The sequence below is a fragment of the Anomaloglossus baeobatrachus genome, chromosome 5 (assembly GCF_048569485.1).
Source record: "Anomaloglossus baeobatrachus isolate aAnoBae1 chromosome 5, aAnoBae1.hap1, whole genome shotgun sequence".
Lineage (NCBI taxonomy): Eukaryota > Metazoa > Chordata > Amphibia > Anura > Aromobatidae > Anomaloglossus > Anomaloglossus baeobatrachus.
Window position 1 is genome coordinate 349,613,543 of NC_134357.1, and position 26,503 is coordinate 349,640,045.

At 46.9% G+C, this 26,503-nt stretch overlaps 1 protein-coding gene across 1 annotated transcript in view; it reads left to right on the top strand.

The window, feature by feature from the left end:
• LOC142311455 (fer-1-like protein 4) overlaps window positions 1–26,503 on the top strand; it is a 239,263-nt gene that overhangs the window by 37,915 nt on the left and 174,845 nt on the right. Inside the window, exons 4-9 of the mRNA XM_075349905.1 lie at window positions 6,409–6,508; window positions 12,044–12,135; window positions 14,987–15,028; window positions 18,709–18,861; window positions 19,465–19,522; window positions 19,915–20,046. Coding sequence (XP_075206020.1) covers window positions 6,409–6,508; window positions 12,044–12,135; window positions 14,987–15,028; window positions 18,709–18,861; window positions 19,465–19,522; window positions 19,915–20,046 — 577 coding nt within the window. The remainder of the gene's footprint in view (window positions 1–6,408; window positions 6,509–12,043; window positions 12,136–14,986; window positions 15,029–18,708; window positions 18,862–19,464; window positions 19,523–19,914; window positions 20,047–26,503) is intronic.

Genomic DNA, 26,503 nt, shown 5'->3' on the forward strand with positions numbered 1-26,503 from the left:
CCCGGCATGCTCCCTTCTCACCCCACTAAGTCGGCGGTGTTGTTAAGGTTGAGGTACCCATTGCGGGTACACAGGCTGGAGCCACATGCCGTTTTCCTTCCCCATCCTTTAGGGGCTCTGGGAGAAGTGGGATCCTATCCGGTCATCCAGGCACTGGGACCGGGCTCCCTCCGCAGCCCCTTTGGGATTCTGACGGACAGGAGACTGAGTATCATCAGGGACAGGGCCCTGCATCTACAGGTACTCTGTGTCCCCTTGGGGACGATGCATGGAGCACTTTGGCCTCAGACGCTGCAGCGACTGCGGTGTTGGTATGAGACCGGGACTACCGCGCCGACCGCGCCTGCTTGCCGGCCGCGGTTTTAACTTTAGTCCCCGGCTTTTGCGGCCTAGTGCCTTAAACTCCCGCCCCCGGGCCTGCCAGTCAGGGGAAAGGGCGGGACGGTCGGTCTGACGCCGACAGTGAGGGCTGGAGCACACTTAGCTGTCCTCCTCCCCCCTCACTAATCACTCTGGGGCACCAGATTCACGCACTTTTGTAGTTACGCCCACGGCTCCCTCCTCCCCTGTGAACGCCGACAGCCATGTTTTAAGCACATTCTGCTGGTGGAGGACTTCTGGCTGCAGCTCTGGGAGACCCGAGGCAGGGAATCTGGTGGCCACACACCGCTTGAGCGGTCGGTAAGCCACACCGGTCACCCGGTGCTGGTCCCCCTAGAGTGCCGAACTGTATATATATATATTATATTTGTATACTTTTTCTCGGTTCGGCTGTACTGTTAGCTTGTGGCTATATATCCCTCAGTGATCATTCTCCTGGGAGACAACAGCATGTCGTTCACAAGGAGCAAGGGTGCCAAGACACAGGGTTATTTTGCAACCTGTACCTCTTGTGCGGCTATGCTACCTGCAGGTTCCACCTACCCTCACTGTGAGCAATGCTCGGGCCCTGTGGCACTCGCTCAGCCGGAGCCTGGGGCACTGGTGGGACCCTCGGCCCAGGTAGAACCGCCGGCCACCCCTGTACAGGTGGCAGGGACAGAGTTTGCAGTTTTAGCTGAGAAACTCTGAGTCACTTTCACAATCCATGGCTCAGTCTATGGACAAATGGTCTGCTAAGATACTAGAAGTCTTGCAGTCCAGACCGGCCCTTACACAGGCCCCGGGCACTGCGGGATCGCCCCCAGGCCCCTCTCGGTCTGCGACGAAGCGTGCTCCTGGGGTGGCCTCTAGTTATTACGTGGAGGACTCCGGCACGGACCGTAGTCCCAGACCGGCTAAGCGGGCTCGCTTAGAATCTTCCCCGACTTCATCACGCTGTTCGGGGTCTCAGCTTGAGGACTCTCTGGAGGATGAGGCGGAGGTCGCAGCCCAGGACTCTGACCCTGACGTTGCTCTCAATCTTGATACACCTGAAGGGGACGCCATAGTAAATGACCTTATAGCGTCCATCAACCAGGTGCTAGATCTTTCTCCCCCAACTCCACCTATAGAGGAGTCGGCCTCACAGCAGGAGAAGCACCAGTTTAGGTTTCCCAAACGTACTCGGAGTGCCTTCTTCGATCACTCTAACTTCAGAGATGCTGTCCAGAAGCACAGGGCTTTCCCGGACAAGCGCTTTACTAAACGCCTTAATGACACACGTTACCCCTTCCCCCCTGACGTAGTTAAGGGTTGGGCTCAATGTCCCAAGGTGGATCCTCCAGTCTCTAGACTGGCGGCTAGATCCGTAATAGCAGTGGCTGACGGTTCATCGCTCAGGGATGCCACGGACAGGCAGATAGAGCTCCTAATGAAATCCATCTATGAAGCCATAGGCGCGTCCTTTGCCTCAGCCTTTGCAGCAGTGTGGGCACTCCAGGCTATCTCAGCTTGTCTGTCTGAGATTAATGCGGTCACCTGTACCTCTGCTCCGCAAGTAGCGTCTTTGACTTCTCAGGCGTCGGTATTTTCATCCTACGCCATGAATGCTGTCCTGGACTCGGCTAGCCGTACAGCGGTAGCATCCGCCAATTCGGTGGCAGTCCGCAGGGCCATGTGGCTACGCGAATGGAAGGCAGACTCTGCTTCCAAGAAGTTCTTGACCGGTTTGCCTTTTTCTGGCGACCGATTGTTTGGCGAGCAATTGGATGAAATTATTAAGCAATCCAAGGGAAAGCACTCGTCCTTACCCCAGCCCAAACCAAAGAGACCTCAGCAACGAAAAATTCAAGCGAGGTTTCGGTCCTTTCGGCCCTCAGCCAGATCCCAATCCTCCTCGTCCAACAGGCCACAGAAGAGCCAGAGAAACTCTTCTGCATGGCGGTCTAAGTCACGTCCTCCAAAGACCGCCGGAGGCACCGTCTCCAAGGCGGCCTCCTCATGACTTTCGGCCTCCCCAAACCGCATCCTCGGTCGGTGGCAGGCTCTCCCGCTTTTGCGACGCCTGGTGGCCACATGTCCAAGACCGATGGGTGAGGGACATTCTGTCTCACGGTTACAAGATAGAGTTCAGCTCTCGTCCTCCGACTCGTTTTTTCAGAACATCTCCGCCCCCCGAGCGAACCGTTGCACTTTTTCAGGCGGTGGACACTCTGAAGACAGAAGGAGTTGTGATCCCCGTTCCCCTTCAGGAACGTGGTCGCGGTTTTTACTCCAACCTGTTCGTGGTGCCAAAAAAGGACGGTTCATTCCGTCCCGTTTTGGACCTCAAATTGCTCAACAGACATGTGAGAACCAGGCGGTTTCGCATGGAATCCCTCCGCTCTGTCATCGCTTCGATGTCCCAAGCAGACTTCCTAGCATCAATCGACATCAGGGATGCCTATCTCCATGTGCCGATCGCTCCAGAGCATCAACGCTTCCTGCGTTTCGCCATTGGGGACGAACACCTTCAGTTTGTGGCACTGCCTTTCGGCCTGGCGACAGCCCCACGGGTCTTCACCAAGGTCATGGCATCCGTTGTGGCAGTCCTACACTCTCAGGGCCACTCGGTGATCCCGTACTTAGACGATCTTCTAGTCAAGGCACCCTCCCGGGTGGCATGTCAACACAGTCTGACCGTTGCTCTGGAGACTCTCCAGAGGTTCGGGTGGATCATCAATTTCCCAAAGTCAAAATTGACTCCGACCCAATCACTGACTTACCTCGGGATGGAGTTTCATACTCTCTTAGCGATAGTCAAGCTACCGCTGGACAAACAGCGTTCGCTGCAAACAGGGGTGCAATCTCTCCTTCGGGCCCAGTCACACCCCTTGAGGCGCCTCATGCACTTCCTGGGGAAGATGGTGGCAGCAATGGAGGCAGTTCCCTTTGCGCAGTTTCATCTGCGTCCACTCCAATGGGACATTCTCCGCAAATGGGACAAGAGGTCGACGTCCTTAGACAGGAACGTCTCTCTTTCTCTGGCAGCCAAGACCTCTCTTCAGTGGTGGCTTCTTCCCACTTCTCTGTCGAAGGGAAAATCTTTCCTGCCCCCATCCTGGGCTGTGGTCACGACGGACGCGAGTCTGTCAGGGTGGGGAGCGGTTTTTCTCCACCACAAGGCTCAGGGAACCTGGACTCCGACAGAGTCCTCCCTTCAGATCAATGTTCTGGAGATAAGGGCAGTGTATCTAGCCCTAAAGGCGTTCCATCGGTGGCTGGAGGGCAGGCAGATCCGCATACAGTCGGACAACGCCACGGCGGTCGCGTACATCAACCACCAGGGCGGCACTCGCAGTCGTCAAGCCTTCCAAGAAGTTCGGCGGATTCTGCTGTGGGCGGAGGCCACAGCCTCCACCATCTCCGCGGTTCACATCCCGGGCGTAGAAAACTGGGAAGCAGACTTTCTCAGTCGCCAGGGCATGGACGCAGGGGAATGGTCTCTTCACCCGGACGTGTTTCAAGAGATCTGTTGCCGCTGGGGAACGCCGGACGTCGATCTCATGGCGTCTCGGCACAACAACAAAGTCCCGGCATTCATGGCACGGTCTCAGGATCACAGAGCTCTGGCGGCGGACGCCTTAGTTCAGGATTGGTCGCAGTTTCGACTGCCTTATGTATTCCCTCCTCTGGCAATGCTGCCCAGAGTGTTGCGCAAGATCAGGTCCGACTGCCGCCGCGCCATCCTCGTCGCTCCAGACTGGCCGAGGAGGTCGTGGCACCTCACGGTGGGTCAACCGTGGGCGCTCCCAGACCGACCAGACTTGCTGTCTCAAGGGCCATTTTTCCATCTGAATTCTGCGGCCCTCAACCTGACTGTGTGGCCATTGAGTCCTGGCTCCTAGCGTCCTCAGGGTTATCTCAAGAGGTCATTGCCACTATGAGACAGGCCAGGAAACCAACGTCAGCCAAGATCTATCACAGGGCTTGGAGGATCTTCTTAGCCTGGTGCTCTGATAAGGGGTTTACCCCCTGGCCGTTTGCCTTACCCACGTTTCTTTCCTTCCTTCAATCCGGAATGGACAAGGGTTTGTCTCTCGGCTCTCTCAAGGGACAAGTATCGGCGCTTTCCGTGTTTTTTCAAAAGCGTCTAGCCAGGCTTCCGCAGGTCCGCACGTTCCTGCAGGGAGTTTGCCACATAGTCCCACCTTACAAGCGGCCACTGGAACCCTGGGATCTCAACAGGGTTCTACGGGCTCTTCAGAAACCACCTTTTGAGCCGCTGCGGGATGTCTCTCTATCACGTCTTTCGCAGAAGGTGGCATTTCTAGTGGCAGTTACATCACTCCGAAGAGTGTCAGAGCTTGCAGCGCTGTCATGCAAAGCCCCCTTCCTGGTATTTCACCAGGATAAGGTGGTTCTGCGTCCGGTCCCGGACTTTCTCCTTAAGGTGGTGTCCCCTTTTCATCTCAATCAGGATATCTCCTTACCTTCATTTTGCCCTCATCCAATTCACCAATGTGAAAAGGATTTGCATTTGTTAGATCTAGTGAGAGCACTCCGGATCTACGTGTCTCGCACGGCGCCACTGCGCCGTTCTGATGCGCTCTTTGTCCTTGTCGCTGGCCAGCGTAAGGGGTCGCAGGCTTCCAAGTCAACCTTGGCTCGGTGGATCAAGGAACCGATTTTTGAAGCCTACCGTTCTTCTGGGCTTCCGATTCCTTCAGGGCTGAAAGCCCATTCTACCAGAGCCGTGGGTGCGTCCTGGGCATTGCGGCACCGGGCGACGGCTCAACAGGTGTGTCAGGCAGCTACCTGGTCTAGTCTGCACACTTTCACGAAACACTATCCGGTGCATACCTATGCTTCGGCGGATGCCAGTCTAGGTAGGCGAGTCCTTCAGGCGGCGGTTGCCCACCTGTAAGAGGAGGGCCGTTGTCGGCTCTTTTTATCGGGGTATTCTTTTACCCACCCAGGGACTGCTTTTGGACGTCCCAATTGTCTGGGTCTCCCAATGGAGCGACAAAGAAGAAGGGAATTTTGTTTACTTACCGTAAATTCCTTTTCCTCTAGCTCCTATTGGGAGACCCAGCACCCGCCCCTGTTCCCTTCGGGCTGTTTGTTCTTTTGTGTACACATGTTGTTCATGTTGAATTGTTCTTTTGGTTCATGGTTTTCAGTTCTCCGAACATCCTTCGGATTGAATTTACCTTAGACCAATTTATAAGTTTCCTCCTTCCTGCTTTTGCACCAAAACTGAGGAGCCCGTGATGCACGGGGGAGTGTATAGGCAGAGGGGATGGGTTACACTTTTTAAAGTGTAATACTTTGTGTGGCCTCCGGAGGCAGAAGCTATGCACCCAATTGTCTAGGTCTCCCAATAGGAGCTAGAAGAAAAGGAATTTACGGTAAGTAAACAAAATTCCCTTCTTTCTCCTGGTAGCCGCACTTTCAGTAACGTGGCCAGACAGCATTGTAATGCTATTTACCTGTAGGTTAACCCTAGATCAACAGGTAAATAGCATTTACTGAGGTGACAGGTTCAATTTGAATGTAAATATATAGAACTTCGTAAAGTACTTACTAGTGTATTAGTAAAGATCCCCTAATCTGATGGTATTGCCAAATCAGCTAATGAAATGGGCCAGACTGCCAGATCCCTTCATACAGGTCACCACTGATACCTGGAAAAAAGGGCACCTTTGATAATAAAAGTATATTAATAACTTGGAGATATTTACTTTTCACACATAGTTATACCTTATTTTTTCACATAGACAGACCCTTTAAGTCATCTTGTAGAGTGATATGGAGCTCCTATCAATGTGAAAAAATACTAGAAATTTTCATTTTGCTTTATGTAGAACTATAAAATTTCATATTACAAAACAGAAAGGTTGTAAATATTCCAAAAAGTATTTGAAAACAATATATGAAGCAATATTTTGTCAGTATTTCATCTCTGTGTTGTGTTTAATACTGATATTAATATGCAGACTGTCTTAGATTGGTTGGTTTAATAGTGGGCTCCAAACTTTAAAACATATTCTTTTTCTTCTGCTCTAGATTATTAGGGAAATTGATCATCAGTTTACAACATCTCCCAAACAGTGGTCGGCTCATCCTTACAGAAGCTCTAGTGGACAAGAACTACAGCATCACTGGGGTAAGATCTGGGGGGGGGGGGCTATAATTAAATCACACCATCAAGTGAAAAAGAAAGACTTTCAGCTCACCTCTGCACTCCCATGGATCTGCCTCTCACTTCAGCATGGAAAGGCCCTGATCGGGTCTGCAAGTCCAGAATGTAGGAGAAGGTGGAAAGCAAAATCCAGCAATGTGAAAATAAGCTTGTGGCCAATGATGTATAAAAGCTTTCTTTATTGTATCAAAATATAAAAACACAAATCAGGCAAAACCAAGTACATGTGGGGGGCACCCCACTGCAAAAAAAAAATCACATTTGCAAAGTGGAGCTTCCCCACAAGTAACCGCATTTTGGACACTAGACATCTCAATGAATTAATTTAGATGTTTGGTGAGCACCTTGAACCTCCGGGTGCTTCACAGAATTTTAGAACGTTGAACTGTCAAAATGAAAAAAAAAAAACATTTATAACTACAAAAATGTTGCTTTAACCCCACATTTTTCAATTTTAGAAGGGTAACAGGAGATAATGGACCATACAATTTGTTGTGCAATTTCTCCTGAGTTCGCCAATATCCAATATGTGGTCGAAAACTACTTTTGAGGCACAGTGCAAAGTGAGAAAGGGAAGGAGCACCATATTCGAGTTCAAATTTAGTTGGAATGGTTTGCGGGTGCCATGTCACATTGGCAGAGCCCTTGAGGTGCCAGAACAGCAGAAATCCCCACAAGTGACCCCACTTTACAAACTTCACCTCTCAATTAATTCATCCAGGGGTGCAGTGAGCATTTTGACACTACAGATGTGACACAAAATGTTTTACTATTGGTTGGTGAAGAAAAAAATTACATTTTTACCATTAAAATGTTGCTTCAACTCCAAATTTCCAATGTTCACAAGAGGAATGGGTAAAAAAAGACCCATAATGTGTTACACAATTTCTCCTCAATGTGGCAATACCGCACATGTGAATGTTCAGTACTGTTTGGCTGCTCCAGAGGACTCGTGAGTGAAGGAGCGCCATTTGAGTTTTGGAGTACAGATTTTCCTAGAATAGTTTGTAAATTCCAATTGCAGAGCCCTGAAGTGTAAGAACAACAGAAACCTGTTACACTATACTCTAAGATGTACAAAAGCAGTACAGTGCAGTAATGTGGGACAGAGAGGATTCCTGACTTCTTTTCTTCTAATTTCTAGTCCGAAACGCATTAAGGTCCCCTATGTAATAATTTTTCAGCCTGCTGTTCCAGCATGAAAAATTTAACTTACATAAATAAAGGATTTTTTTCTATTTTATCTGGATATTGGTGCTGGGTCCATACCTTTGTTTTTTCCTATTCCTATTTTTAAGATCTCTACTTGCAGACATTGAATGGAAACATTTTTGTTCATAATCAATGGCCAAAATCTATTTTGACAATGTCCAACAGGTGCATGGCTTATAAGCTAGAGCTCAGCAGTTGTGCAACCTAGACTTTCACCTGGTCTGATATCAGGTGTGGAGAGTCACAACTGTATGCCGGGCAGGACAGTTACTGACAGAGCCTGCCGTCCAACAGGTATCAGACATGGGTTCCATTAACGACACCTTGTTTATGTAGGAGTCTGCTATCAGACATTGACATACAAGAGTGCATTAGTTGTTTATGTGCTTTATCAGTGTTTAGGACTAGAGATGAATAAACCCGAGGTTCAGTGTTCGATGTTCGTACTGAATATGGACTTTACAAAAGAATCAGTGTTTGGGTTTGGAGTTCTGGTGCTTTACATATGCTGACCACTCATGCGAGCATCACTGTGCTCAGGTACATTCGGTGCTCGGCTCAGTACAAGTGCTCGGACAAGTGCAAGCTGCTTGCAGTCTCTGAATGGCTCTCACTGGAGGCAACTGCAGCGTTATGGAATGTTGTGCAATAAAAAAAAATGAAAAAACCCTACTCCAGAAGTGTTCTGTTTATGGCTGGCAGCATGTGAGTGGAGAGACAAACTGCCCAATCGGTCACTTCCAACGGGGTTCAGGTCAAGCCCGGATCCAGAACTGAACTTTATCTAAAGTCACCGAACTACAACGGGTCCGCTCATCTCTATTTAGGACATATTTATACTAGTGTTGCTGCTGACACTTTCATCTCAATGAAGATAAGCTGCCATCAAAGGTGACATCTTAACTTCCATTTAGACAGGACAACCAGAGTCAATAAATGACCACCAGTAGCCTACATGAAAACAAATAGGCAATTGTTTAATGGTAGGCTGACTGCACTTCCATATGTACAAAATGATCATTTATACTATCGTTCTGTGTGTATAAGACATCATGCAAGTCTATATGATATTTGTCAGGTGAGTATCGACCTATTTAGGAACACTCATTCATGAATATCATCCTGTCTAAATGGGCCCTTAGTCCCTGGTCTAACCAAACATGCATGTATAAGGGAGGTAATTCAGGAAAGATAGCTGTCGACCTAAATGACAACTTTTACGGGTGTACGGTCACCTTTAATTCTATTCTTATGTTCGCTGTCTGGAGACCAGATAAAATAAAGACATTAAGACTTTAACTACACAATGACTTCGGCCCTCACATAGGTTACACAGCCAAAAATGGATTTATACAACTTCTACATCGCTCTCTAATACAGCTGAATGAAGTTGCTTTATTACACACAGGATAGTGTAACATCCTGGAGGTAGATTCACTGGGCTTGGCATCGTACTCCCCCAGTGAGGAAACCCGGAGCTAACCCCTATACAGGGACTGTCTAATCACCCCACCAGAGTACCCTAAGGTTGCAATGAGACTCCATTCATGTGCATTATGCTGCAATATCAGCAGCATAGAACATTCTTAGGCCTATTTCACACATCTGTGGAAAACAAACACGTTTTTCACGAATGTGATGAAGCTGCGTATGGTCCTCCTTGTCAGTGGCGTAACACCTGCTTTTGCCACCAGGGGGGGTCGTCAAATTTGCCGCCTTTTTCCGTTGGCCATCGATAATCCAGAATATATATAACTTGGTTATTTTGGTTATTGGGTGACGGATGGAGGGGGGCAGCGGCTGATGGGAGAGCGGTGGTGGATGCAGGGGGGCAGCGACTGATGGGGAGAGCGGCGGCGGATGGAGGGGGGTCAGCAAATGGAGGAGGGCGGCGGCAGATTGGAGGCAGTAGCGGCGTTGGATCGGGGGTGGTGACTACTGCTGCTGCGGCAGTGGCGCGGCTAAAAGGGGTCAGTGGAGGGGGTAGCGGTGGATCAGGGGCTGAACGGGAGCAGCGGTGGATTGGGGGCACTTACCAAACGGCACTTGCAGGGATCACTCTCCTCAGCTTTCACGGATGAAGTGAAGCTGAGGGAGTGGTCACCTACAGATCACCGGACCGAGATCCAAGGTGATTGGAGGGATCGGTCACAAGGCCAATCTCTCCAATCAGAGCTGGGGGCAGCTGAAACAAAGTTCACCCAGCTCCAGCCAGTGATGAGTGCTATAGCTGCACTGATCATGGCTGGATTTCAATGTTTCAGCCATTTTCAATGGCTGAAATATCATAGTGGCTGTGATTGGCTGAGCGGCGTTCGCCAGCTAATCACCGCCTCAGTAGGTCCAGGGGGGGAGACACCACCCCTCCTGAGGTCAGGAAGAGGTCCCCTCCTCCCCGAATCTAAGGTTTTTGCACACCATTCGCAGCCACCGAGGCTCCAGGGCCACGATTTCACTATGATGTACTGGGTACGTCATGGGTCGTTAAGTACCAAGTCACCATGATGTACCCAGTATGTCATGGGTCGTTAAGAGGTTAATCAATAATTATTATTTCTTCTATGTTTTTCTAGTTTTTATTATTTACCCCCAAAATGCAGCCCCCCTGACACGTGCCGCCTGGGGCAGTCCGCCCCCTCTGCCCCCCCTTTGCTACACCACTGCTTCTTGTGCCATGATTTTGGCACACGTGTGTTCTCCGTGTGGTATCTGTGATAGCACACGGAGATCAGGAACTTTTTACTCACCTGTCCCCAGCGCTGCTGTTCATGGTGCTGCTGTCTTTGGCACTGCTGCTTCCAGGTCCGTGGTGCAGTGAATATACATGAGCATAATGACCGGTCCCTGAAGTAAGTGACAGCAGCACCGAAGAAAGCAGGGCTGGTGACAGGCGAGTATAGAAAATATTTTTATTTCAAAGATATGTGTTTTCTCTGGTACGTGTCACATTGATCACACCATTGTGTGATCCGCGTGACATCAGTGCTACTGGAGAAAAATGGATTTGCGGAACACACAGACACGCGTGCTACATACAGACACACTGTCCTTGTTAAAACACTCATGTGTGCGCAGATCCATTGATTTTAATGGGTCTGCATATGTCCGTGTCTCCAGTACATATGAAAATGGACGTCACACGTACTGGAATCACTGGCGTGTGAAGGGGGTCTAAGATGGCGCCACCTGTGTCATAGCCAAAGCTGCCAATCAGCCCCAGCCTTATAGGTGAAGAGGTCCTATCAACATTGTTGTTACTAAAGTGACATACAGTATACTAGAGTTAAAAACATCTGTTCTGTTACTTGTTCTACAGACAATAATATGGTGTCCTTCTTCTGTGATGACTAATAACATAGACACATGACTCAGCTGAGATCTGCTTTTCACTAGCACAATTACTTCTCACCGGCATCACGCTCAGCAGCATTTTTATGAGGCTGTTCCTGGACTGGTTTTATTGTGGTTTACGGTTTTTCTTCCTTAGTTTATTAAGAGCCAAGAAGCGTAAAACCGACAACCGAAAACACAACAGTATTGCCATACAAAGATGTGATGACCTATGAATAATGCACAAGATTCCTAACTACCTGTTTATCCGGTCTGGCAGCTTCCTCAAAAGAAAATTAGATGAAATATATATTTCCAGAGAATCGCAACGAGTTTATATATAAACCTTCTCAAGTTTGGATATTATTCCTTATCTGCTGGAATACCACCGATCTCAAAACCTACGTCTCTCAATAGCCCCATATGAATGGAGTGCTCATTGATCATGTGCACTGCTGCTGCTGACATTCCTAAGCAAGTGCCGAAGATCAGCCGAGCACCGGCCAGAAGCCCAGTGATCGAGAAGCTATATTCCAGCTTTTGGAAAGGGGAAAACTTCCAAACATGACATACCCCTATCTTCACACATTTTTGGAACATGCTTTCTTTGCAAAAATCTGCAGAAAAAACACCTTCAAGACATATTTTACATTTTTCAATAGAAAAAAAAATAAATTACACAGTTTCCAAAACTGCTCCATTAAGTGAAGATATTTGGGTGGATTCTGTCCTAATATTGTGGTTAATATCCCCATTAGAGATAATCCGCAAGTTTACCCAGAGCCGTACACACTTCAAATGCAGAAACCTGGATTCTGGTACAAACACACTTTGCATTTTTCGATGTGTATATACTCTATGTGATTATACCATACTCCATAGATCTTAAAAGGTAATAAATTATGATGATCTTTCTGTATATGAAATGACTGTACACCTTTCTCCTCACAAATACAGATAAATATTGAGTTGGATATCCGTTACCTGCCCGCACAAGGTGCAGTTGGTACATGGGTTCCAGATGACATTATTGGTAGAGTGGAAGACAGGTAAGATTGATTTGTGGAGCCCTTGAATATAATAACGTTAGACTGGTTATTACAGGGAGCTGATTTTGGACTCTATCCTCAACACTGGTGGACACAGAAACGGGCTCTTGTGCAAGAAGAATATATGAGCCCTTTGCAGCCCAAGAGCTCCTAAAAATGCAAAATTGCACCTCCTTTGGAAGAAGAAATGGTTCCCCTAACCTCTTGGGCCCCTGTGCGGCTGCACAGGTTGCACCAATGATATGTCCACCCCTGATCCTCAAGATAGGTGATAACTTGTTGATCATTGGGGTCCGATCTCTGGTAATGGGGAAGTTTTATTTCTCGAGCCCCATATAGAATGAATGGATATGACCCATCGCGTCACTTTCTGAAAAGGATAAAAGTGCCCATGGGTGATAAAAATTCCCTTTTCTGCTTATCACCAATTCCGTGGATAGTTGATAACTTGTTTTTACCGACAACGTCTTTAAGATTTAATACAAATCTTCCAAAGATAATAGGTACCTCTAATAAATAGTTATTTTTCCCCCAAAATACATATTGCTAGCTGGTATATTTATGCACAATTCTACCATAAATGTTATAACATGACACAAACCATCATCAGCCAGATAATCAGGGCCCTTTTTTTTAACAAAAAAAACAGTGACTGCTCATTTCTTGGTATTTTATTGTAAGGTGTAAGATATCCTTCTTCAATATAGGGTATAGCGTTTAAAAAGGATTGGACACACAATGATTCATTGTAATTATATACTGAATAAATCTATATATATAATTGCCTTATTCTGTCTGTCTGTCTGTCTTGCTCCAAAATTGTGTCCTTACGGTGACACAAAGCTGATTGGCCGCTGGGCTCGCCATGGCCCCCCCCCCGCACGGATTGGCCGCTCGCCTCGGCTCCGCCCCCCCACGGATTGGTCGCTCGCCTCGGCCTGGCCCCGCCCTCCGCATGGATTGGCCACTCGCCCCGGCCCTCCGCACGCATCGCCAGACATAACCTTGCGCTGCTGGGATCGTGACGGAGCCGGTGAACGCTGGTAACCATTATACACATCGGGTAACTAAGGTCCCTTAGTTACACGATGTGTATCATAGTTACCAGTGTACACCGGCTCCGTCACGATCCCAGCAGCGCCAGACATAAACTTGCGATGCTGGGATCGTAACGGAGCCGGTGAACGCTGGTAACCATTATACACATCGGGTAACTAAGGTCCCTTAGTTACCCGATGTGTATCATAGCTACCAGTGTACACCGGCTCCGTCACGATCCCAGCAGCGCCAGACATAACCTTGCACTGCTGGGATCTTGACGAAGCCGGTGAACGCTGGTAACCATTATACACATCGGGTAACTAAGGTCCCTTAGTTACCCGATGCGTATCATAGTTACCAGTGTACACCGGCTCCGTCACGATCCCAGCAGCGCCAGACATAACCTTGCGCTGCTGGGATCTTGACGGAGCCGGTGAACGCTGGTAACCATTATACACATCGGGTAACTAAGGTCCCTTAGTTACCTGATGTGTATCATAGTTACCAGTGTACACCGGCTCCGTCACGATCCCAGCAGTGCCAGACATAACCTTGCGATGCTGGGATCTTGACGGAGCCAGTGAACGCTGGTAACCATTATACACATCGGGTAACTAAGGTCCCTTAGTTACCCGATGTGTATTATAGTTACCAGCGTACACCGGCTCCCGGTACACATGTGCAGGGAGCCGGCATTATACTCCTCTCCCCCCAGGACTACTCCTCCTATTATAGTCCTCCTATTATACTCCTCTCTGAGTATAATAGGAAAACTATTATAGCATGGGGGATGGAGCACGATGGGGTGCGCAGCATGGGGGATGTAGCACGATGGGGAATGCGCAGCATAGGGGATGGAGCACGATGGGGAGTGCGCAGCATGGGGGATGGAGCACAATGGGGAGTGCGCAGCATGGAGGATGGAGCACGATGGGGAGTGCGCAGCATGGGGGATGGAGCACGATGGGGGGTGTGCAGCATCGGGGATGGAGCACGATGGGGAATGCACAGCATAGGGGATGGAGCACGATGGGGGGGTGGGCAGCATGGGGGATGGAGCACGATGGGGGGTGTGCAGCATGGGGGATGGGGCACGATGGGGGGTGCGCAGCATGGGGGATGGAGCACGATGGGAGGTGCACACCTCCCCCCAACACACACACACACAACACACCACACACACACTGGGAACCACAAACACCGCCATACACAGACACCCACACACACAGACAACGCCGCACACACACAACACCCAACACACAAACACCGCGGCATACATAAATATACGCACATACCGCACAACACACACATTGCACAAAACATACCTCCCCGCAAAACACACCACACCCACACAAACCGCGCAACACACACACACACAACGCTACAGACACACAGCGCTCCACAAACAATGCAACACACGCAACACACATACAACACCGCTCTCACCCCCCGCCACACCCAGACAACACCCAGAACATGTACAGCGCCCTACACAAACACTTGGTAACTACAGACAACAACATCTATATATATATAATAAAAATCATACATGAACTACACAATACGTAAATTCTAGAATACCCGATGCGTAGAATCCGGACACCTTCTAGTATACTATAATAACAATATCTCACTGTGGATTACTATAAGACATACAGACAGATACTTGTGATATCAAGTTATAAAACAATAGGATATTGGCTGCTGGTCCTTTAATTTCAAGGCATGTAGTAGTTTTAATTGTGTTATTTAATACATGCTGCATGATGTTCACTAGTGTTACATAATAATATTCATTATATTTTAACAGCTCAACATTGGTTATTCGAAACGTTGGCTTTCAAGATGAAGAGTAAGTATACTATAATACAAGTAAAATATATCTTTGTACCGTGTTAGCCAGTAGAGATAAAAAAAAAATTTGTTTAAAAGAACTGAGAGTCCTCAAGGTATCAACCACTGAGGACTCTCAGTTCTTTTAAACAAAATTTTTTTATACTATAATAATAATATTTATTCATTTATATAGCGGTATTGATTCCACAGATCTTTACATATATTGGCATCACTGTCCCTATTAGGGCTCACAATCTAAATTTCCTATCAGTATGTCTTTGGAGTGTGGGAGGAAACCCACACAAACACGGGGACAAACTCCTTGCAGATGGTGTCCTTGGTAGGATTTGAACCTAGGACACTGGCGCTGCATGGCTACAGTTCTAACCACTGAGCCACCGTGCCACCCTAAGTATAGTGATAAGCTCATAAACAAAGTATGCTTCAATAGTATGATCTATCCATATAATACTGCTATTCACTACAGTAATAACAGTTGATCACTAGGGGCACTGAGCTGGAGTAACCAAGAATGGCCATAAACAGTATGGTGGAGCGGTGGTACTCCATTCTGTCAACTGGTTACCTCCAGGTGAAGCTGGAGCTTGTGACAGGTGATAACTGAAGGACTGGGACCATCACTGATCCCAGTAACTGGGATTCTGAAGAGCCACATGTGAATGGAGCAGAAGTCAATTGTGTGCACTGCTGTTCTATTCATTCTCCCTTGCATGCCGAATGCTTGCTGAGCGCAGTGCTCAGCTATCTCTTGTGGTCCATTTTAGAATGAATGGAGTGGTAGTGCACATGATTGACCACCTCTCCATTCTCTGGATTGGTGGGGTCCCAGTGGTTGGGTTCACTGGACTTAGGATAACTTCCAACCTTGAGAATACTCTATTAGGCCCGTTTCACACGTCAGTGAAAAACAGTGACGTTTTCACTGGCGTGTAAAACACGCACATGTCCCTGCGTGTGCCGTGATTCACGGCACACGTGGGTTGTCTAAGTGCAATCCGGGCTCCGTTCTCCGTGGCCCGTGATTGCACTTAGAAAACAACTCACCTGTGCGCGCTCCCACGGTGCAGCATCCGGCCGGCGGTGACCCCCGCAGCAGCTGCTTCTGGGTCGGCTGTGTCGCGCATAATGAATATGCGCGACAATAATGAGCCGGCTCAGAAGCAGCAGGGAGAACGGGCTGCAGAGGACATCGCTGGACGCCGGGTGAGTAAAAATGATTTTTATTTTAAAAGCACGTTTTTTTCTGGCACGTGTTTCACGGACCACACCACCGCGTGGTCCGTGGAACATCAGTGATGCCAGAAAAAAATGGATATGTCTCCGTTCGGCAATCACGCACACGCGGGTACGCCGCACAGAGACACGTGCAGTGAAAAATCACTGACGTGTGAGCAGACCCATTCATTATAATGGGTCTGCGTATGTCAGTGATTCTGGTACGTTTTAAAAAAAGCACAAACGTACCAGAATCACTGACGTGTGAAAGGGGCCTTACAGCTTATTTCTGGTCTAAGGGGTAACATTTCTCCTTGTGGAGAGTGACATGCCTAGCATGCCTGTGTTAGGAGGCTTATGAGCCATGCAATGCTTCTCTGGGAAATTAAAACTGAAACTGTAGCAAACCTGAATTCTAAAATGTACTTCTTAATTAGTTATGTCTGGTTTGGTGGGGATCAAGCTCATGGATTGACTACGAAAATTGACAATGACCACATTCCACCACTTTTTCTTGATTATACATGGATTTACCATGTCTGCATGTCCACTTGAATGGTTAAAATAAGTTCACAAAATTTATTTCCATGTCACTGAAAAAGTCCTAATACAAGCCAATGTACAGTTCGGGATATGTAAAAGAAATCTGTAATTCTACTTGTGGTATTCTTTGGAGTAGAAAAAAAGCAAGTTATTCAAAGAATACTAATGACCAAATATTGTAATGTCATTCTGTTTAAGGTACATATGACCCCTATTTTATTGTGTAATATGGACAGAAACAAAATGAAAGTGCATGGGTCAAAATAGGGCTGTTTGGGTTTCAGTTTTAATATTACAGTGCTGGTTAAAGATTTAATTTAATTGGATATTTACGATATGTTATTGGCAGCAATGAAAGAAATGCATGAATTAAAATACACGTTTAGTTACCCATTATCTTATTGCTTAGATGAAACTATGAGAATCATTTAATATTGGAGGCCATTGTTGGAAAAGTTCCAACTGTTAGTACAGCAATATTGGTTGTCACCTTTAAATTATCTTCTCAAAAGCTGATGGCAAAAAGTGTCATTTTGTTAAAATGATGAATTAGTACTGCAGAGATGATTTATTATTCTGCAAATCGTTATGAGAAAAAATTGCAAGTCAGCTCTACCCCATATTATCAAGTCAGGTCTACCACAGGTATAAAATTAGGCCGAGTGCTAACAGACAAAACATCGGATAGCACTCAGCCGTGTTATGCGCTCATGTGAACGAGCTCTTATAATAAACTCTTTTTACTCAAAATGTTATTTATTAAGATATTCCACAAAAATAATAAGTGGCATTATAGTCTAAGTTAGACCTTCTTTATACAATTGGATTGCAAAGAGAAAATGCACTGACATAGTGAATAGCACTGTGTACGGTGATAATGATATAAGAAATGCACTTCTTTGTACACACCACCCCTCCAATCACTCTAAGGAGAAGTGAAATAAGCAGGGGCAGCCTATTCTTATGAATACACCAAAATATGTGGGTAGACATTGGTTTCACACACCAAACACAAACAAAGTCTGCAAAGAATAATAAAGTAACAAATATAGCTTAGTTATGAATTATCTCCTAGAGATCAGTAAAGTTAATATCAAATATATCTGGTGAGACAGCAATCTACTGATTATATGGACTATATTATATACACTTAAAGAGGACCTTTCACTAGTTTCTGAATGTTAATTGGTCACATCATGGAGTAGTGGCTGAAGATCTAATTTTTATGTTTTTTAATTTCTCACCTCCATTGCAGAGATACTAAAGTTTAGATTTTAATTTCTCTTCCAACCAAGGGATCATTAGTAGAGATTCACCTTTGGGGGAGTGTACTTTTCTCCTGTATGATGTTGACCAATGGTAAGCAAAATACAAAGGATTAAAAAAAAAAAAAGGTCAGAGTTGGCTTTATCTGTTTGAGACATGTAATGACACACAGCTCCCTTATCTCACTATACCTATTGTGATTACAAGTGGAGAGGTGAGTCTCAGAGAAACCCAGTTCTGACCAACTCTGAGGGCATGTTTTTTTCCGTCTGTATGAGACCTCCTGCTTATGATTCGTAAAAATCATAGAGGAAAAAGTAACTGCTCTCAGAGAAGAATCTCTACTAATGTCCTATTAGTTGAAGGGGATATTAGAAAAACCACCACAGAGATGAGAAAAAAAAATATGTTTTATCAGCTCTGCAGCACTATTCCTTGATGTGGCCAGTATAACAAGCTGTAAGTGTTGAAAGTTCTCTTTAATAAGTAAAATGGTTAGATCTAACCATGTTTATTAACTAAAAAGGAAAATAGTTCATACCCAATTTACACATATTTTGTTGACACTAAATTAAAGAAATGCTAATGCTAATTAACGTCTACTTGGGTAACTTTGGGTATAGGACTAAACACAATTCCTGTTTCTTCTAGAGAGGATGCTGAAGAAGAGGCTCGCAAGAAGGATATTGATGCCGTACGCATAGGAAAGAAACTAGTCAAAGGCTCGGAGGATGATGATGATGACGATTCCTACGATGAGATGGAAATAGAAATTTCTGGGGTCAATTTTACACCTGTTTTGAGGTATTACTTTATGCAGAAATTTAACATTTTAATTAAAGGTCTCTGGAACTTATTTTAATTAAAAAAAGAAAGAATTCCAATTCCAGGGTACGGTGCACGGAAAGGCTGAGGTAGCCTATTACATCAAGTCCAAGAAAAAGATACTCCAGCATGGTCTTTGGGGAGTAGTAGGTAAAATTGTATTCTATATTCATGGATATTAAAACAAATGTTTCGACGTGTCGTCTTAATCATGATCTCATCTCATCATGAGATCATGATTAAGACAACACGTCGAAACGCGTTGTTCTGAGTTTCACATGTAACTTTTTGCTGTATGTCTCTAAAGTGTTAACATCCGTGAATAAAGAATACAATTTTATCTACTACTTCCCGAGAACCGAGCTGGATATCTTTTTCTTAGACTGGATATTTTAATTCCAGTACAAAATACATAATAAAATAAAGTCTCTTGGCCATGAATCCATTTGTATTCTGTGAAAAGTCAAAATCTGACTTTATATTTACCTCCCTGCTGTTGGAGTGATTGGTATTGGCAAAACACGGCGATTTTAATACACAATAACATTGATAATCGTGTTTAACTCTGATGATCTTTTATAGTCGGTGTGCTGTGCCGGTGAGAGAATTAACGGCAAATCCAAAACCAAGAAACTTTCAGGTATGTTAATTATAACACGGCCGCCAACCTTCCATGGATATTCCTTGTTATTCTTTTCTCTTATTTTGTTGGTATTAATAGCGAGAAACTGTTATAATAAGATGTGTATTCTGTGGCATTCATTAGGGAACCCAGTAGGGCCTATATAACAAAAAGGTCACTATAATGTGAAAAAAAGCATTAATACATTCATTTTGGCTGCTATTTAGCTGGTAATTTAGAACATAACTACAAGTAAAGAAAGACATTGGAATCTTAACAAACAAATGTAACAGTTTTTTCACAAATTTTTAAATACAGATTTTCTCAAAATGTCATTAACATCGAGTTCAGTATCACAACTAACGAGCAACATTATAATATTTTGTGGAGTAAATGACATATTTTTCTAGATTGCAGTCACAATCATACAAGCGCAGAAACTTGTTGGAGTTAATATTGATCCAGTGGTTCATGTGAAGGTTGGGGATGAGAAAAAACACACAATAACCCAGAAATCAACTAACTGTCCATACTATAATCAGGTGAGTTAGAGGTCTTAATAAGTAGAACAGTGTTTTTATTGTATTTTCATACACTAATAGACTGATATTTCTAGGTATGAGAAACATTAAAAACATTGTTACTAGTGATGAGCGAGTACTAAAAAGCTCGGGTGCTCGAAGCTCGGGCCGAGCATCCCAAGATACTCGTGTACTCGGGCCGAGCAACGAGCCCAATGTTATCCTATGGGAGACCCGAGTATTTTTGTGAAATGACCCCCCGGCAGCATGGAGAAACCCTAAAAATGTCACAAAAGTCTCAGAAGAGTGCTCAAATGACATGGCAACAGCATGGGGAAGACCCCTTGAAGCATTTATCACTGAAAAGTCACAGCTGTGAACAATTTTGTCCGCGTTTTACGCCATTTTTACGGACTCACCAGAAAACCTTCCAAAATGACCCCAAAATGATTTTTCATGGCGGAAATGTTAAGGGCACATACCCAATAGTGAGATAGAGCTGGTGTATGTTACTTTTTGAGATTAATACATGAAAGATTTTACGTGAAAACATTGTGTGGCACTCCGATGTCCCTGAGAAGAGACGTACATGAAGGCCTCTTGAGTCTAATGTGCCCATTTTGAGGAAGTGAGTCTTTGTAGTATTTTCCTTTGCCAGGGCAGTCCAAAATTGTGAGGTTCACCAATGCCCCTGCATACAGACGTGCATGAGGGCCTGTAAACCTGAAGTGCCCATTGGAAGGAAGTGGGTCTATTGTAGTATAGCCCTTAGGCAGGGCAGCCAAAAATTGGGAGGCTCCACGTTGTCCCTGGGTAGAGACGTGCATGAGGGCCTCAAAACATTAAGTGTCCATTTTAAGGAAGTGGGTGTATTATAGTATAGCCCTTAGGCAGGGCAGCCAAAAATTGGGAGGCTCCACGTTGTCCCTGGGTAGAGACGTGCATGAGGGCCTTTAAACCTGAAGTGCCCATTGTAAGGAAGTGGGTCTATTTCAGTATAGCCCTTTGCCAGGGCAGCCAAAAATTGGGAGGCTCCACATTGTCCCTGGGTAGAGACGTGCATGAGGGCCTCAAAACATTAAGTGTCCATTTTAAGGAAGTGGGTGTATTATAGTATAGCCCTTAGGCAGGGCAGCCAAAAATTGGGAGGCTCCACGTTGTCCCTGGGTAGAGACGTGCATGAGGGCCTTTAAACCTGAAGTGCCCATTGTAAGGAAGTGGGTCTATTTCAGTATAGCCCTTTGCCAGGGCAGCCAAAAATTGGGAGGCTCCACGTTGTCCCTGGGTAGAGACGTGCATGAGGGCCTTTAAACCTGAAGTGCCCATTGTAAGGAAGTGGGTCTATTTCAGTATAGCCCTTTGCCAGGGCAGCCAAAAATTGGGAGGCTCCACATTGTCCCTGGGTAGAGACGTGCATGAGGGCCTCAAAACATTAAGTGTCCATTTTAAGGAAGTGGGTGTATTATAGTATAGCCCTTAGGCAGGGCAGCCAAAAATTGGGAGGCTCCACGTTGTCCCTGGGTAGAGACGTGCATGAGGGCCTCAAAACATTAAGTGTCCATTTTAAGGAAGTGGGTGTATTATAGTATAGCCCTTAGGCAGGGCAGCCAAAAATTGGGAGGCTCCACGTTGTCCCTGGGTAGAGACGTGCATGAGGGCCTCAAAACATTAAGTGTCCATTTTAAGGAAGTGGGTGTATTATAGTCTAGCCCTTAGGCAGGGCAGCCAAAAATTGGGAGGCTCCACGTTGTCCCTGGGTAGAGACGTGCATGAGGGCCTCAAAACATTAAGTGTCCATTTTAAGGAAGTGGGTGTATTGTAGTATAGCCCTTAGGCAGGGCAGCCAAAAATTGGGAGGCTCCACGTTGTCCCTGGGTAGAGACGTGCATGAGGGCCTTTAAACCTGAAGTGCCCATTGTAAGGAAGTGGGTCTATTTCAGTATAGCCCTTTGCCAGGGCAGCCAAAAATTGGGAGGCTCCACATTGTCCCTGGGTAGAGACGTGCATGAGGGCCTCAAAACATTAAGTGTCCATTTTAAGGAAGTGGGTGTATTATAGTATAGCCCTTAGGCAGGGCAGCCAAAAATTGGGAGGCTCCACGTTGTCCCTGGGTAGAGACGTGCATGAGGGCCTTTAAACCTGAAGTGCCCATTGTAAGGAAGTGGGTCTATTTCAGTATAGCCCTTTGCCAGGGCAGCCAAAAATTGGGAGGCTCCACGTTGTCCCTGGGTAGAGACGTGCATGAGGGCCTTTAAACCTGAAGTGCCCATTGTAAGGAAGTGGGTCTATTTCAGTATAGCCCTTTGCCAGGGCAGCCAAAAATTGGGAGGCTCCACATTGTCCCTGGGTAGAGACGTGCATGAGGGCCTCAAAACATTAAGTGTCCATTTTAAGGAAGTGGGTGTATTATAGTATAGCCCTTAGGCAGGGCAGCCAAAAATTGGGAGGCTCCACGTTGTCCCTGGGTAGAGACGTGCATGAGGGCCTTTAAACCTGAAGTGCCCATTGTAAGGAAGTGGGTCTATTTCAGTATAGCCCTTTGCCAGGGCAGCCAAAAATTGGGAGGCTCCACATTGTCCCTGGGTAGAGACGTGCATGAGGGCCTCAAAACATTAAGTGTCCATTTTAAGGAAGTGGGTGTATTATAGTATAGCCCTTAGGCAGGGCAGCCAAAAATTGGGAGGCTCCACGTTGTCCCTGGGTAGAGACGTGCATGAGGGCCTTTAAACCTGAAGTGCCCATTGTAAGGAAGTGGGTCTATTTCAGTATAGCCCTTTGCCAGGGCAGCCAAAAATTGGGAGGCTCCACGTTGTCCCTGGGTAGAGACGTGCATGAGGGCCTTTAAACCTGAAGTGCCCATTGTAAGGAAGTGGGTCTATTTCAGTATAGCCCTTTGCCAGGGCAGCCAAAAATTGGGAGGCTCCACATTGTCCCTGGGTAGAGACGTGCATGAGGGCCTCAAAACATTAAGTGTCCATTTTAAGGAAGTGGGTGTATTATAGTATAGCCCTTAGGCAGGGCAGCCAAAAATTGGGAGGCTCCACGTTGTCCCTGGGTAGAGACGTGCATGAGGGCCTCAAAACATTAAGTGTCCATTTTAAGGAAGTGGGTGTATTATAGTATAGCCCTTAGGCAGGGCAGCCAAAAATTGGGAGGCTCCACGTTGTCCCTGGGTAGAGACGTGCATGAGGGCCTCAAAACATTAAGTGTCCATTTTAAGGAAGTGGGTGTATTATAGTATAGCCCTTAGGCAGGGCAGCCAAAAATTGGGAGGCTCCACGTTGTCCCTGGGTAGAGACGTGCATGAGGGCCTCAAAACATTAAGTGTCCATTTTAAGGAAGTGGGTGTATTGTAGTATAGCCCTTAGGCAGGGCAGCCAAAAATTGGGAGGCTCCACGTTGTCCCTGGGTAGAGACGTGCATGAGGGCCTTTAAACCTGAAGTGCCCATTGTAAGGAAGTGGGTCTATTTCAGTATAGCCCTTTGCCAGGGCAGCCAAAAATTGGGAGGGTCCACATTGTCCCTGGGTAGAGACGTGCATGAGGGCCTCAAAACATTAAGTGTCCATTTTAAGGAAGTGGGTGTATTATAGTATAGCCCTTAGGCAGGGCAGCCAAAAATTGGGAGGCTCCACGTTGTCCCTGGGTAGAGACGTGCATGAGGGCCTTTAAACCTGAAGTGCCCATTGTAAGGAAGTGGGTCTATTTCAGTATAGCCCTTTGCCAGGGCAGCCAAAAATTGGGAGGCTCCACGTTGTCCCTGGGTAGAGACGTGCATGAGGGCCTTTAAACCTGAAGTGCCCATTGTAAGGAAGTGGGTCTATTTCAGTATAGCCCTTTGCCAGGGCAGCCAAAAATTGGGAGGCTCCACATTGTCCCTGGGTAGAGACGTGCATGAGGGCCTCAAAACATTAAGTGTCCATTTTAAGGAAGTGGGTGTATTATAGTATAGCCCTTAGGCAGGGCAGCCAAAAATTGGGAGGCTCCACGTTGTCCCTGGGTAGAGACGTGCATGAGGGCCTCAAAACATTAAGTGTCCATTTTAAGGAAGTGGGTGTATTATAGTATAGCCCTTAGGCAGGGCAGCCAAAAATTGGGAGGCTCCACGTTGTCCCTGGGTAGAGACGTGCATGAGGGCCTCAAAACATTAAGTGTCCATTTTAAGGAAGTGGGTGTATTATAGTATAGCCCTTAGGCAGGGCAGCCAAAAATTGGGAGGCTCCACGTTGTCCCTGGGTAGAGACGTGCATGAGGGCCTCAAAACATTGTTCCCATTGCAAAGGAGCGGGTCTCCTGTCGTTGTAATGTCCATTCTGCAAAGAATGGGCGAAAAAATTTACCACTGGGGGTATACCTGAAAGAAAGGCCTAAGTATTGCAATTTGTAACGGTCATCATCATGGTGGCGCATGAGGAGAAGGAGGTGGAGTCCAGCGATTATCCAAAGTCCAGAAGTGTGTACCCATGGGTGAGTGGAGGTACATGGCAAACTTTAAATTCCGCTCTCATTTGCTGGTGGTGTGGTGAAGTCTGGCCCAATCCAACCCTTGTTCATCTTGATCAGAGTCAGCCTGTCAGCATTTTCAGTTGACAGGCGGGTGCGTTTATCTGTAATGATTCCACCTGCGGCACTAAAAACACGCTCTGACAAAACGCTAGCAGCAGGGCAGGCCAGGACTTCCAAGGCGTAGAGAGCCAATTCATGCCACGTGTCCAGCTTGGATACCCAATAATTATAAGGCACAGAGGAATGTCGGAGTACTGTTGTTCGATCTGCAAGGTACTCCTTCAGCATCTGGGCAAACTTAGGATTTCTTGTGGCACTACCCCGCACCTCAGGGGCTGTGGTACGTGAGGGGCTGAGAAAACTGTCCCACATCTTAAAGACTGTTCCCCTACCTCTGGCGGATTGGACTTGTGCCTCTCTCGGCTGTACGCCTCGGTTGTCCACTGATTCATGACCTATGCCGCTAGCGTTTTGTGAGGGGAATGCTTTGCCTACTTCCGTGAGTATGGCCTTCCGAAACTGCTGCATTTTGGTTGACCTCTCCTCCACGGGAATAAGAGACAAAAAGTTCTCCTTGTAGCGTGGGTCTAACAGTGTTACCAACCAGTAATGATTGTCGGCCAAGATGTTCTTAACGCGAGGGTCACGAGACAGGCAGCTTACCATAAAGTCAGCCATGTGCGCCAGACTCTTAACAGCCAGGACTTCAGTAGCCTGACCAACAAGATGACTGAACATGCTGTCCTCCTCCTCCTCCTCCTCATCTACCCTGTCCTCTGGCCAGCCACGCTGAACCGAGGATATGACTGGTGTGCATGTCATATCCTCAATTTGGCCGGAGAGTTGCTCCATGTCTTCATCCTCATCCTCGTCATAGTCCTCCACTGCACGTTGTGATGAGACGAGGCTGGGCTGTGTGTTATCACCCACACCCACTACTGTTTCTTGCTGCAACTCATCGCGCTCCGCCTGCAATGCATCATGTTTGTTTTTCAGCAGAGACCGTTTTAGAAGGCAGAGTAGCGGTATGGTGACGCTAATAATGGCGTCATCACCACTCACCATCTTGGTGGAGTCCTCAAAGTTTTGGAGGATGGTACATAGGTCTGACATCCATCTCCACTCCTCAGGTGTTATGTGTGGAGTTTGACCCATTTCCCGACGGCTTAGGTGATGCAGGTACTCAACAACTGCCCTCTTCTGCTCACATATCCTGACCAACATGTGCAGAGTTGAATTCCAACGCGTGGGGACATCACACACCAGTCTGTGAGCCGGAAGATGCAAACGGCGCTGAAAGCCGGCAAGGCCGGCTGAAGCAGTAGGTGACTTTCGAAAATGTGCAGACAGGCGGCGAACTTTTACCAGTAGATCAGACAGCTCTGGGTATGACTTTATAAACCGCTGAACCACGAGGTTGAGCACATGGGCCACGCATGGAACATGTGTCAGCTGGCCTCGCCTCAAAGCCGCCACCAGGTTCCGGCCATTGTCACACAAGACCTTTCCTGGCTTTAGGTTCAGAGGTGTGAGCCAGTGATCTGCCTGCTGTTTCAGAGCTGTCCACAGCTCTTCTGCATTGTGGGGTTTGTCACCTATGCAGATTAGCTTCAGCACAGCCTGTTGCCGCTTCGCCGAGGCAGTGCTGCAGTGCTTCCAGCTTGTGACTGGTGTGGAGGGCACAGTGGATGAGGATGCGCAGGAGGAGGAGGAGGCTGAAGAGCATGACATTCCGGAGCTGTAGAGTGTGGGTGAAACACTGACTGAGGTAGGGCCTGCAAACCTTGGTGTGGGAAGGACGTGTTCCGTCCCTCGCTCAGACTGGGTCCCAGCTTCCACAATATTAACCCAGTGTGCCGTCAACGAGATGTAGCGGCCTTGCCCACAAGCACTTGTCCACGTGTCTGTGGTTAGGTGGACCTTGGGTGAAACAGCGTTGTTCAGGGCACGTGTGATGTTTTGTGACACGTGGT